Source organism: Melampsora larici-populina (assembly GCF_000204055.1).
Source record: "Melampsora larici-populina 98AG31 unplaced genomic scaffold MELLAscaffold_38, whole genome shotgun sequence".
Classification (NCBI taxonomy): Eukaryota; Fungi; Basidiomycota; class Pucciniomycetes; order Pucciniales; family Melampsoraceae; genus Melampsora; species Melampsora laricis-populina.
The window spans coordinates 254,876-269,275 of record NW_006768802.1 but is presented as its reverse complement, the minus strand read 5'-3'; the positions used below and the strand labels follow the sequence as shown (position 1 = coordinate 269,275).

Here is a 14,400-nt window from a genome sequence, read left to right as displayed (position 1 = left end):
GCTAACCATTCTCCCATCCTTCTACCATTTTCATTCTGGTCTGTTGCTGTTCCTGTTCCTGTCTGTGACTTATAGAGACTATACTATACTAGATATATAAAGCAATCAACAATTCTGGAGTTCAAGAAGATAGTCTCTTGATAAGATAAATAAGATACCTAAATATAACACTATGTACTAGCAATCAAGTTGAAATAACAATCAGATGAGTGATTATTAAAATATCACCTACTCTTCTTAAATAGAATCCCTTCTTTCAACTCATGATCAAAACCAAAATAAAAGGTAATTTGGTTTTTTTGTTTTGTTTGATACAAAAATTTAAAACTTAATCATGAATTTTGAAAAAAAAACACTGAATCAATTCAACTCTTTTTTTTGTACCCAATTTTTCAAAATTTGATCTATACAACACACTACACAATTCAAATAAAAAAAATGAAAAGAAAACAACAAAAAGCAATCATCACTAATTGACCATCAATATCACCAAAAAACCAAAAAATGAATGAAGGATTATATAAAGACCTTCAAGATCAGAAGATCTATACATAAAATCTAACAAAAAAGAAGCAAAAAAAAAGTAAAAAGAAAGTAAAGTTTTTTTTTTCATAAAATCACACACTTTAAAGAAAAAAAGAAAAAAAAAACTTTAAAAAAGCATATGAATAAAAAAAAATTGAAAAAAAAAAATTATAAGCCAATTTTTTTTATATATATCAAATTTGGTTTTCTTTTTTGATTTTTCTATTGTTTTATTAAATGCAAAATTTTTCGAAAAAAGAAACAAAAAAGAAATGAAAAAAAGAGATAAAGAGAGGAAGAAGAAAAAAATGGAAAGAATGAATGACTTGCATACTAGTACTAGTACTACCATTTCAACCAACGCACACACACACACACACACACACACACACACACATTGCAAGAAAGATAAAGATAGGATTGCAAAGAGATCAGACGTCGAGATAGATCAGTAGTGGTTCTCCACTTCCATTGATTTCGGGTATTGTGCACTGAAAGGGACAAAACGAAAGAAGAAATCAGTGTTTTGATGAAGAGAGAAAAAGAGTAGAAGGAAATAAGAAACCTTTAGATCAAAAGCTTTAGAAAGCACAATCTTGAAGATCTTCTGAACGTTGATAGAATGGGATGTAGAGCAGAAGATCAATGGTGCCCTCATCGCTTTCGCAAACCTCCTCGACTATGAATGTGATGAAGAATAAAACGATCAGGATGCAAGTCAAGAAGGAAAAGAAAAACAAAGATGGTCAACAGACCTGACGTGTGATTTCCTCCTGTTCGTCTTTTGAGAATGCAGCGAAATGATCATATTTGGTACCAATCAGAAACGGAATCGCTGTCTTTGATTGAGATTAATTCGATTTGATTGTAGAAAGAGACGCGAAAAAGAATTGAAGCTGATGAGAAGATCGAATCGATCGATCGATAAAGCCTTTCAAGATCACTCACCTTATTAAACCCACGAGCTTGACGATACCATTCTTTGATTGAGTTGAGAGTAGATTTCCTCGAGAGGTCAAACATAAACAAGATCGCTACTGCATCATTACACACCAATGGTAACATATTCACAAACTCTCGTTGACCACCTAAATCCCAAATTGAGAATGTGATTTCTGTGTTTCGAATTGAAATTGTCTTTTCCATAAAATTGACTCCTGTTAAGATCGAGAAGAGATGATGAAAAAACCGAGAGAAAATCCGATCGTTCAGAAAAAGGAAACAGTCAGATTAAGTGATGATCAAGACGTTATAAAAAGGTGAGAAGAAGCTAACCCAGGGTTTGAATATAATCTTCATCAAAACTACCTTCGACATATTTAACCATTAAACTAGTTTTCCCAATCTGTGAGTCTCCTACCATTCCGACCTATTAATCAAGTAAGCAGACTTTAGGATCCGACCAAGGAAGGATTCTTTGAAGAAAGAGATAGAAAAGAAGGACAAACTTTGATGACTACTGAATTCTTATCATCATTCTGTTGTAGAGAAGAGTTTGATGTACTGCCTGATGATCCCGCTGGACCAGTTGAGCTTGTCATGTTAGACATTTCGATTTGTGAATGAAGTTTGATTTGAGTGAATGAATCTGGATGATGATACTGCTTGAGATCAATAAGGGAAGTTCTTTGGTTTAGGATCAGATCGGAGTTGAGATCAGATTTAAGATTGAGGTTAAAATGAATCGATTATGTAAAGAAGTACTGATTAAGTTGTGAGATGACGAATGGATAGATTAGATTTCAAAAGTTCGTTTGATTGATTTTTCGTTTAGTCTTTCTCTGCGATCGACTGATACTAGATCGATTGATGATTTGTTTTAATAACTAACTAAAGAGATGGTTCTTGTTGTTGTTGTTGTTCTGAAGAGTTGAAGTGAAGTGAAGTGTAGTCGTTGTTCAAGTTCAAGTTCAAGTTACGTAGTCAGTCACTCAATCGAACTCAATTAGGTTTTCTCTTCCTTTTCATCCAAATACTCGACTGACTCAACTTTCTGGATCGAATATCGACCCGACTCACACTCACACTCACACTCACACTCATCCTCAGATTACACTGTGATCTGATCAAGATGGGTTCAAACTTTTACAATTCTTATCCTCTTGATTCCTTCCCAATTTAACAAATCTTCTCAACTTATCATACTTATCCACAATCCAGTCCAACTTTTCTTTCTTTCACATTTACACTTTCAACACTCCTATCTATGGTCAATCTTCACTTGTTTCAACTTTCATCTTATACATAATCATACATCATCTCTATCAAGCCTTTACTTGGTAATTCAAGTGTCTGCTTCCTTTTGCCATATGCAAGATATACTTAGGGTATTGGAGATTGCCAACCAGGGCTTGCATTCATAGGTTTCTTTACATAAAAACTGTGGTTCAAGCTCATGGATTAGGATACAGTAACAATCACAGTGTCAATCAATAAACTCAGAATTCACTTCTTATGTTGAGTGTGATCTTTTTCTGCTTTTACAAAATTCATAACTAAGAGAGAAGATCATAGATGCTTATAAGGATTTTTGGGTAGATAACATTTCTTCACCATGGGAAAATCATGATACACACTGAGTCCATATACCTTCACTGAATCTATATGCACCAGCTGCTCATGAATGATATATGTATAGGTACAAATTGACAATCTCAAGAAATATTTGAAAAGTCTTAAAGAAATCAATTCAGATAGATGAGAGAACCATAATTAAGTCTAAAGAGATGTTTTGGAAATAATGATATTCAGAATTGTAGGATTCTACTTCAAGTTTGGTGAAATTGGTGATGTCATAAACAAGTTCATATTTAAGTGTCCCCTAAGTATAGGATCTAATTGACCCAAGGCAGGCACTCAAGGGGAATTCCAATTGGTGATGGTTTCTCAAGGTGAGATAAATTAGCCCTGACTATATCCAGGTACACCACAGGGCAACTTTTGATGTACAATAGGGGGTTTCAAGTTGCATTTTTTACGGTATTTTTACAGTGCAACAACTTGCCTGTTGTTGTAAAAATTACTGTAAACATAAAAATTTGGGAAACCTTTTTAGGTGTCCCAAATGCTGTTGACTGTATATTTGAAGTAAAAAAATACACCTTGAAATTTTGCAAACTTTTCTGTTTTGTAAAAGTTTTAGGCAAAAAATTCTCAAGTTGAAACCCCCTAATATCTAAAAAATTGAGATGCAAGAACAGCTGAGGTTCATGTTGAGATCAGATTAATGACACACAATTGAGCCTATGTTCTCTCATGAGGGTTGTAGATGATCTAGCCAGAACATAAAATCCCAGGTCACATTTGGCCCACATAGACCACAATGCCCTTGATATATGAGCTGAAATTCTCCTCAATACCTTCACTCCTCACTAATCACTCCTTATGATCAAATGGTTGCTGACTAATATAACCCTTCTCTTTAATATAATAATCTTCTTGAACCATCAAACTAAATATTTCTACCCTAAAACCCATTTTCCAACATGATTTACCTATATTTTTGACTTTATATATATATTTGTTCTTGATTATGATCTTACTATTAAAATTGAATAAATTCAATATCAATTTTAAGAGAAATGAATGAGACTTATGTAATAACATGTGATAAAGCAAATGAAACACTATGACAAATTGAAAAAAAATATGAATTTTGCATTAAAAACCTCAAACTGACTAATGATGTAATACAATTTAAATGTTTCTTGATTGATCCTATACATTAATCACCACAGTGTTTTGTTAAATTGCAAATTTTATTTTGATTGTGGTAAGGTTGGTTTTGATTGGTTTGTAACAAAACTGAAACCACCCATACTTTGGTTTCTTTCATTGTGATGGGGGTGTTGATCCAAATCTTAAATATAGTACAAAAATAGTATTTTTCCTCCATAATTTTTCTTGTCAACCCTGATCAATGACTCAGTCAATTCACATGATAACAGTTCTGGGGGCTATGAAAAGTGAGGTGCAAGACAGAATTTGGGCCTAACTTTTTGGCACATCATTTTGCCAGGTGTTCCAAGAGTGGTGCCCATAACATGAAGTTCAAAGCTCAAAATTTAAAGCAGGCCACAAGACTATTTGGTTGGGAGGATCAAGTCCAAAAAAACACAAGAAATGCAAATGTCCCTACATCAAAACACTCCTTGTAATTTCAACTTTTTTAAAAGACCTTTAAAAGGCTCTTCCTGAGAAGCAAATTTCAGTGTTTTTTTGTAAAAAAAATCAATTTGAAGGGCTGGGAGGCATAAATAAAAAACATTTAGACACTTTTTGGCCAACTTTGACCCACATAATGATTGAGACCACCATTGCAGTCAAAATCTAGGGTCACATTGCCAAATTCTGAAATATGCTAACTTTTCCCACCTCTTTGTCACCTTTTTATCCGTCACTTAGAGCTGTATCTTGAACAGGCAAAACTATGTTGGACCTGATGCTGTGAAAGTTGTAAAGACGCACTCATCACATTGCTGCATCCCCAGAAATGCTGCAATGATGATCAATGTTATTTCCACCTACATAATGTCAATTCCTGATGACTTATGCTGGCTTTCACAGCTCAGGGACAGGTCACTGAAAGGCCTGACTGTCAGTGACCTGCAGGGTTCTCCTGATGGCCCCTTGTTCTTGCCTCTGCAGCAAGTAAAACCAGAGACAAAACTTGATTACAGGTTTGTTTGTTTCTGTAATCTTCCAATTAGCGGAGAGACAAAACCAAGTAAGGCACAAAACCCTAACCTAACTAAGTCCCTCTTGGTGAGCAAGATCAAAACCCGGGTTTTGCACATTGCCAAGACCTTCCAAAAAAATCAATCTTTTTTGAGAGGGCTGTACTTTGAAAAAAGCTGAGAGCATCCACAGCGGACTTTTCATGAATTTGAAAAGTCTGACTTTTGAAAGGTTGGCTGCAAGGGGTAATTTGACCTTCAAATCTTTCAGTCCACAACGGACTATTCATTCCAAACTTTGATTCCATTTGGACTCTCAGTATAAACATAATTGAACCCCGTTTGAAGCAATCACAACAGTGTGTTGTGAATCTCCTCCAGACGCGTCTTGATTCTTGAACACTCTTCCAGAGTCTATTCATCAATGCTCAGCGGGACACATTTTTTTCACAAGTATGAATGCATTGGAACTTCAACACCACATCTTATTCCTCTTTGAAGATGATCACAAGATTGATATTGCTGCAGCTCAAGCTGCAATTGAATGGCTACAGGCAGCTACCAAAGTTGAAGAAGACAAAAACATCATCCCTATCAGGAACCGTCCTCAACGTCAAATCCTCCGGCATTGTCATCTAGCCCACCGGATCCTTGTTCAACAATACTCTGACATCAATCACTCTTATTCAGATGCTCAGTTCCGCCAAAGATATTGATACAACAGATATATTGTGGTTCAAATCATGGATGCACTTCAAGCATATATTGTTATTGGATTCAAAAACGTGATGCTGCTGGTGTGCTTGGGCTAAGCTGTATTCAAAAGGTCACAGCTGCCCTTTGACAAATGGCATACGGGTATGCCGCCAATGCTACTGACGAACACATACAGATTGGTGGAAGTGCGGCCTTGGAATCTCTGAAACTGTTCTGCCGGCATGTGAAATCACTCTTTGGAGACGAGTACCTTTGACAGCCCAATGCCCAAGATATCAAAAAACTCTTATTGGCTGGGGCAAAGCAAGGTTTCCCAGGTATGCTTGGATCAATAGACTGTACCCACTGGACCTGGAAGAACTGTCCAATCGTGTGGCTTGGACAATATGTGGGTAAAGAAAGAGTCCCAACACTGGTATTAGAGGTGGTAGCATTATACAATACCTGGATCTGGCATGCAAATTTTGGATTTCCTGGAAGCTTGAACAATATCAGTGTTCTTGACCAATCACCTTTGTTTGAAAATCTCTTAGAAGGAAGGGCACCTCCATGCAATTACACCATCAACAACAATGACTACTCACAGGGGTATTATTTAGCGGATGGAATCTATCCTTCATTCACTACCTTGGTCAAAACAATTCAGCACCCAACTTCCAATAAACAGTGTGTAAGTTAAGCTTAATTCAATTGGGTTGGATTATATGATTAACATTTTTGTTTTCCCACAGCTGTTTGCTCGTCTCCAAGAATCAATTTGTAAAGATGTCGAGTGGACTTTTGGGACCTTGTTTGCTCAATCAGGCATTCTACATGGTCCCGCCAGGTTGTGGCACAAAGAAGACCTTTCAGCTATCATGTATGCTGCAGCAATCCTACATAATATGCAGGTTGAAGAGAATGCAAGAAATGATGAGCCTGTTCCCAAAGGCTTGCCGGAACATCTCAACAATGCAATTCCCCCACCTCAACCGAACTTGGATTCTTACCAAAAGACTCAAATTTACCTTTGGAGCCTTGCAGGAATGCGTGACAAGCGAGCTAATAAAAAGTTGACAAATGATCCTGTTGAACATCTATGGAACATGTTTGGCTCAAATGACATTAATCAAGATTGATTGACTGAAAAAAAATTGACAAATGAACTCTTTGAAAATCTATGATATATGTTTAAAATCAAGATCAATTGATTGTTATCTTTTATTTGATTTGCTCTCTTAATAAAAAAACTGCTGCTATGATGGTAATAAGAAGTTGATGCCTCAACTGTTTTTTATATAAATTGAAGTCAACTAACTTCGCTTGATGGTAAGTTTGTAAAATACGATGACTCCCATATGATGATATCTGACAAAAGAGTGAGAATATTATTGATATCAAATTGTACCTATGTCCACTTGAACTCGAGTCCAACAAAACAACCTCAATCATGATGATGTGAGGTATCTCAGCACCAGACTTGCTTTCTTATTTGCAAAAACACTCACAATAAAGCTACATTTTGATTTGGTCAAAACTCAAGTTCACAGAGAGGGTGGTGGTGAATATCAATTCAACTTTATTACTTTTTTCATACACAATCATCATTTTGAGCCAAAAAATAACAATCTTTTTAAGGTATAGATTTAATTACTCTAGGTGTTGGAGATAGATCGGTAATCTATAGATATTCAATATAGACTATGTATATTCTCTCTTGAACAATTTTTGAACTGGAATGGAAGGTTTTAATTGCCCACGCTGTTGGTACCTAAATCCTCCTCTTCTTCAACAGGCTAGACTACGTATATTCTCTCTTGAACAATTTTTGAACTGGAATGGAAGGTTTTAATTGCCCACGCTGTTGGTACCTAAATCCTCCTCTTCTTCAACAGGCTGGAATTGATTAATTGATATACAGAGTCAACAAAGAGGACAGTGTTGTCAGCCCTTGTTTCAGTGGATTCATGCAATCTAGTGAAACAATCACCTTGTTAGCTTGCCGAGCCGCAAAGATCTGGGCTTGGTGTTCTTCTATGTAAGCACGTTGTGGTCTTGTCATACCGGAGGGATCCATTAACATGATTTGATCTTTGTTGATCTTTTGAGCTGAAACCAAGGCTGTGTTGACAGCATTTGCCTTTTTGTGCAAAGCAGCTATGAGTTCACTAATAAATCTTTTGGCTTCATTAGTTGCTGTGTGTAATTGTACATCCTTGACAGTCGATTTTGCAGAGGTTGACGACTCAAGCTGCTCCAGTTTGGCTTTACGACAGCCTTTTGGGCGAGGTTGAAATTTATCACCCGCAGAGCCAAGGGGAGGGGCCAAAACATTGGAGGATGGAAGGATGTTTGTATCAGAGCAAATGTCAATGCTTGTTTTGCTGTGCTTTTGCTTGGTTTGAGTAGTCACACCTTTGTTGTCTTGTTTCAAATCATCCATATTATTTTCCCACTTTTGATGCAATCTCAAAACTTCCCAACAGTGTTGTAAAGTAATTTTTTTGCCTTTATTAGAGGCTATATAGATCTGATGTGCCTCTGCAACCTTGATAGAATTATGAGTGTATGTCAGCAACTCAAGTTAACTCAGCTCAGTGAAATTGACAACATACCCAATCTAAAGCAACCTGCCCTGTCTTATGGCGTCGCTTGGCAGCCTCATACGCTCCGCAAAACTTATTGACAGCATGTTGGATGACTCCAAAACGTTGTTGAACACCAGTGCAAGTGTGAGGCGGATCCTTTTGGTTTGACTTCTCAGTTGTGTCGGCGTGTCTATCACTATAGTGCTTGAATATACGGGTCCAGAATTGATCACCTTTTTGATCAACCCCTTCAATCTTGTCAAGGGAAGTTTCAAGCCACAAATGACACAATTGAACATCCTCCGCAATTGACCAGTTTGGGCCACAGTGGTTAGTTGATTTAGAGGCCTTTTTGGTGGAGACCTCAGTCAGAGCATCGCAAGAATGATTGGAAGGACATGCTTGAAGTGAAATCGCCAAGGAGTCACTGACTGGTGCCGGTGATGAATTGAAGAGCTGTGTAAGGTCAACAGATTCAAAGGGGAAGATGTTTAAATTGGAGTGAGACATGGCAATGGAGTCGTGTTTCGCGCGCTTCAAGTGCTTGTCCTGTTTCTGCTGGTTTCTGTGGAGTTGTAGTTCAAATATAGTTCAATCGCGTAGAATTGATTCTACTGAGTACAAGTGAGCGGTCCATAGTGCACGTGCAAGGCTACCACGTGATTTTTAACTTTTAAAAATATTTTCAACCCGACCTTCAAATTTGAAGGTCAGGTTGAAAAATTTGGAAAGTCAAAAATTTGAATCTTGAAATTTGCAAAGTCCGCTGTGGATGCTCTGAAGCTTTTTGAGTGAACTTCAAAATTCTGCAGGTGGGGGCGTGGTTCAGGCCATCATACCGTCACGACATGTGTCTGCAGTAACTGAGCCTTTCACCGGCTGTGAACAGGGGGGGATAACAGGATGCGATTCATCTCATTGCAGGCGGGACTGTTAAATTACCAACCATGATAATGGGTACAACATAAAATGTATGAGCGGACTGACAGTTAAGCGAGTGACAAAACAGAAATCTTTTTCACAACTCCGCCAACTTCTAATTTTCCAGTCTATAAATTTACGCTTTTAAACCCTGAATCTCCGGAGATGTGTTGAAAGGTAGACCTGGGTCATGCCACTATCACGGAACTGTCTAAGAGGGTGCGATGGGAGGATATGGGTGGTAGAAATGAATCGGATGGTTTCTAAGACGACCAAGTGATGGCTTGAATCATGAACCAGTGAAGCAAAAGCAGCATGATATAGAAGTTGACAGTAGCTCGGAGGTTGAGCGATGTCGAATGCGTATGCATGTGGATAGCCAACGATCATCATCGGACATGAGGCGCGAGTCAAGGGACGGGCATTGACGTTGCATTCTGAGCATAGGCATAACATGGTGACTAGAAATGGAAGATCACAGCATTTATGCTTTCTTCTTTGATTTCTCCTTGTCAACGTCTTCGATCTTAAGGGCTGAGGTAGAGTGGAAATTGGGTAAGTCTGCGGTGTAGTAAGGGGATAAAGAGTCCATGAACGGAGTGCTCACTGGGTGGTAGAGACGCCCTCAATTTCTCGGCCTTCTCGGAGTCAGTAAGTACGAGGGTGTAAAGGTATTTCGAACATCGGACCTTGAACTTGGTGACAGGAATAGTGGTACCTGGGCCGGTTTTGCGTGTCGATTTCTTTATCCGACAAGCTGAGCACGGAAATCAAAAGTAAGTGAGAAGTGACCTGAAGTCTCGAGTGAGCGAAGTACTAACCGGTTGCATCCTTGCGCTGAGCGGTCAAAAGGAAGGCTTTGATGTCTTTGACTTCACAAGGCTGAACGGTGGGAATATCGAAAATTCAAACGGAAGGAGCAGAGCACGAAGTCAGCATCCCTAGCTAGGCTTCGTTCCTTATCCCCACCATGACAGTGGGAATCAAGTAAAGGCTCTGCTCATGGTTGGAAGTGATAAGGAGCAGAGATCGAGGGGGAGGAGGTTTACCATGGCGAAATAAGAATGCGCAGTCGAATGGGGTGAAGGATAGCAGCGGCCCGTGGTCTGGTTGACCTGTTAATTATGGCGAGGCAGCGGGAGCAACCTGTGGTTTAGGGTAAGCTTTGCGGATATCACCAGCGTACTGTCCACCAGCCGCAGTCGTCTTCTGGCACAGCGCAAAATGCGTGCCCTAGGCTGTGTCGCTGGGCGCCGGTGGCTCACTATGAGATCTGCATGCCGCTCTGCCGGATCTCAACTTCGAGTCCACGAGTGACGAATGGGGACGGTTTGGCCCTGGACAACGCCCGAACCTATCCGATACCATACGATATATCAGGGCTTTTTCATGTCGCATCGGGACACCGATATATATGAACCAACTCCCGATACGACATGAAAAATTTTTTTTTGGGGAGGCTCATATCGTATCGCTGAAGCGATACGAGCCGATACGAAATGGCGGTAAAAGTTGGTTGGGATCGCGAACAGTATTTTTTTTGCAGTTCACATAATCAAACTGTAATATAATTTGTATTTACAAATACAAAGAGCGAGATCATTTTGTTTTATTACTATGTTGCCTTACTAAATATTTTTCAATTAATTCAGATGCTTCTGAAAACTCTGCTGGTGTAGCCACACCCGCTTTGATCCACTCTCTACAGCCTACAGCGTGCTCCATCGTGCTTGAGTTGAGGCCACCACGATCAGGCTGGCAGACATCGGCTGCTGAGGAAAAAGTCCTTTCGACTGGACATGTGGTACCCAAGCATGCGAGATAATCCTTCGCAAGCGCTGCCACTAATGGGAACCATTTTGAGTTCTCCTATTGCCCCAAATCAACCACACATAAGACATAAGTGACATGAAGAGAGAGTAAAACGGAGAAAAATCAGACACTCACCTCCCACCACTTTAAGATACACCCGTCCTTATAAGGATATTTTGTGCCAAGATAGAGCTCTAATTCGTCTGATCGATTGATTGATGCAGACACTTCTGAAGGTCCAAAGAGATTGTCGTCGTCTTGATCGTGAGTAGTTTTGATTGTATTTTGTGATGTTGCTGTTGCTGAAGTGATCTCGATGTTTGCCTCTGATGATACCACTTTCCTTTGAAAAGCTTGATCCAACATCGTTCGAATTCGAGGTACCTCCGCAGGATAGTAGTTTTCAAAGAACTTCATACGCTTGCTTGGATTTAAAACTGTAGCCATGACAAGAGCGTCACAGCTGAGCGCTTCATTATGATACACCGCGAGTTTCACACGCATTACCCCGATCATCTTATGTAAGCTTTTGTATTTAGTCTCAGCCTCCATTTTCTCTAAAGCTTTCTCCATTCGACGATACTCGGACAAGACACGCGCTCCTGTTGGACTATCCCCTTCCATCATGAGGGTCGAAGAGAGGAATATCTACAAATTTGAAATATATCAGTACTGTTAATGATGGTTAGAAGAACAAATTACAAGTGCTGCATACCTCTAAGACACCATTTGAGGCCCTCACAGCGGCCCATTCGCTCTGAGTTATACACATCTCATCAAAAAGATGACTATCGGCACTTCCTAGCATCTGGGTCACTGTCTGAAAACATAAACAACACATGGTGAGAAGGGATATGATATGATCTATAGGATGATCGATATGTCCAGACATACCTCTTGGGCTTCACAAACCTTTTGGCGAGACTGGACCGCCGCATTCCAACGTATTCCGTAACCCGCCGTGATCGACCCCTGTCCTTCTCTTCGTGCTTTGAAGAGTGCTCGCAGGGCAGCACTCGAACAGACCCGGCGTGCAAAAAGATCCACCTGGAAACAAAATCATCATTCAGTATGTGACTATGATCTCGGTTGTGCATGATAGAAACTGACCTTTTGGACTGCCTGTACCACTACATCAGTTTTCCACCTACTGGCCAAGTGAGTCTGCAATTGAGAATCATCTCCATCCTCGACCTCAGAGTCAGTATCACCATCATGATCCCCGCCAATATCTTCTCCATCTTCAAGACAATCAACCGGTTCAGTGTTGTTTGGGTCGTCAGGAAAGTTGGATGAGTCGTCAAGTCCAAGCGAGGGTGTAGGAAGTTCACGGCCAGGAGTCGTAGTTGGCTTTGTATGTCCTGGATCAATTTTGATACTTCGCAAAGCGGCTTTGACCACAAGAGCCAGCTTGTGCGCGTAACAGCGCACATGGTTGACCCTTGCATCCCAGAACACCGGATCCTCACCTTCAGAGAAGATCTTTGACATTTCTGTCGCCATTGTGTTGTTGTTCGCGCCTGAATCCGTTGTCTGCGCAAGCATGTGGATAAAACAACATTCTCATGTCAGGCTCAATATTCGAGGTGATTATCAAAGAAAAAGGAATTAAATACACTTATTTTCTTGTGTAGGCCGTGTCAAACAAGGAATCGAGCCAGGGGACAAGCCAGTAGAACCCCGTAGTGATTCCATGTCACAAGCTTGAGGGTGAGGTGTCGGACCTGGTATCTCCAGTTACTATCAATAAACAAAACACTGGCCCCAATAAAAGCATGCCGTTGTCCCTTTGTCGTCCACCCATCGTGCATTAGACAGAAGGCACTGTCATTTTCCTGTGTGGTATGGATTAATGAGATTAATTCAAAGTGAAAAGGAAATTAAACGTTACCAGAAAAAAACGTACCAAGATGCTACTTATGACATTTTTTTGGAGTCCTATGTATAAGCGCTGGGCTGCTTGGGCTGCCCATGTTGCTGAGTAAAGAGTTGCCAGCGGGTTTGAAAACCAAAAGGCTGCACGAAGAATAGAGTCTTCAAATCTTGCCCACGGGAGCGCGTGACAAAGAACCCAAATGACCAGCATGAGATTGAGGTTTTTGATTCCAAAAGGTTGCTTGACAACAAATCGATCTAACACTGCCAGCATTAAATAGGTTCCCTGGTCGGAACGTGACCTAGGCTGGGAATATCATTGAGAGAAGAATGGTGCATCAAATCATCTTGCACTGCACATCTGAGCCATAAAGCATACACTACATATGTGCAAACATCTGAGTAAATCCTTAGCTATCAGCTACATACAGGTTCGCTCAGTTATCTGCTCATCTAGATAAGAAGTTCATGTGTAATACATGCTGTAACTTTGTTCAAATTGAGACACACATCTCAAAATATTGACTACATATATCACAATGGCTACTCAGGAAATATTTGTGGAACTGTGTAACAGTAGCAGGATGGGAATGTGATCACTAGGACCCATATTCCCATCTGGGAACCTCTTTAATGCTGGCAGTGTAAGTTGTTATTTTGTTCCTTTTTAGCCTTCTGTTGCTCAGGCCAAGATTTATTGAGGTCGAATCCTTGCTTGATGGCAACGTGTCGTTTCTGGCAAACTGGTTGAGTTTTGGCCCCATCGCGATGGTCGTATAGAGTCTGATAAGTATTCGGGGGTTTTGAAAAAGATTTTTTACAAAACCGGCACTTGTAATACCGGAAAATACCGCTGCCGATCTTGATTGAATCGAAATATCCAAATACCAAGAATGTAGATGAGTTTGTGAAAGAAAGTTAAAGGAGGGAACAAATAGAAGCCAGTGCCACTTACTTCATCTGGGCATTCGACTGGATCTTCATAGTACTTGAGAAGTTCACGGACACGTTCAGTGCGCACCTCAGCTTTAGGTGCAGGCTGAGTCTCTCCGGTTATCTCGATATCAGAGTCTCGGTCAACATCCAGACCTTCGGGAACGTAATTCGATTTCTGGTTTTATACAGCAATAAATCAAATAAATAAAGTTAGTAAAGCGGTTGATGAAATGACTTGGACAGTAAGATAACATACATCCTTGCGTTTTTTCTGGGTGCCGGTTGTATTGGAAGGTCCTCGTTTGCGTTTCTGGGTACTGGGAATGGGATTCGGAACAGAATCATTGTTCAAAAGAGCCTGAGATGGTTGT

At 39.9% G+C, this 14,400-nt stretch overlaps 3 protein-coding genes across 3 annotated transcripts; all 3 read right to left on the bottom strand.

The window, feature by feature from the left end:
* Window positions 1-956: 956 nt before the first annotated feature.
* On the bottom strand, window positions 957-2,415 carry MELLADRAFT_49666 (uncharacterized protein; the record flags this gene model as incomplete). The annotated part of the gene is made up of 6 exons (XM_007413642.1): window positions 957-1,016; window positions 1,091-1,204; window positions 1,281-1,364; window positions 1,474-1,682; window positions 1,801-1,894; window positions 1,974-2,415. The coding sequence occupies 6 exons, from the start codon at window positions 2,073-2,075 to the stop codon at window positions 957-959; spliced, it is 663 nt and encodes a 220-aa protein (XP_007413704.1).
* A 5,388-nt stretch (window positions 2,416-7,803) lies between these two features.
* MELLADRAFT_109649 (uncharacterized protein) lies at window positions 7,804-8,995 on the bottom strand (the record flags this gene model as incomplete). Its single annotated transcript, XM_007413641.1, has 2 exons — window positions 7,804-8,445; window positions 8,849-8,995. The coding sequence occupies 2 exons, from the start codon at window positions 8,993-8,995 to the stop codon at window positions 7,804-7,806; spliced, it is 789 nt and encodes a 262-aa protein (XP_007413703.1).
* A 1,019-nt stretch (window positions 8,996-10,014) lies between these two features.
* Window positions 10,015-10,291, bottom strand: MELLADRAFT_32045 (uncharacterized protein; the record flags this gene model as incomplete). The annotated part of the gene is made up of 2 exons (XM_007413640.1): window positions 10,015-10,163; window positions 10,228-10,291. Coding segments are annotated over 2 exons (213 nt in total), but the record flags the coding sequence as incomplete, so codon positions are not given.
* Window positions 10,292-14,400: the final 4,109 nt, after the last annotated feature.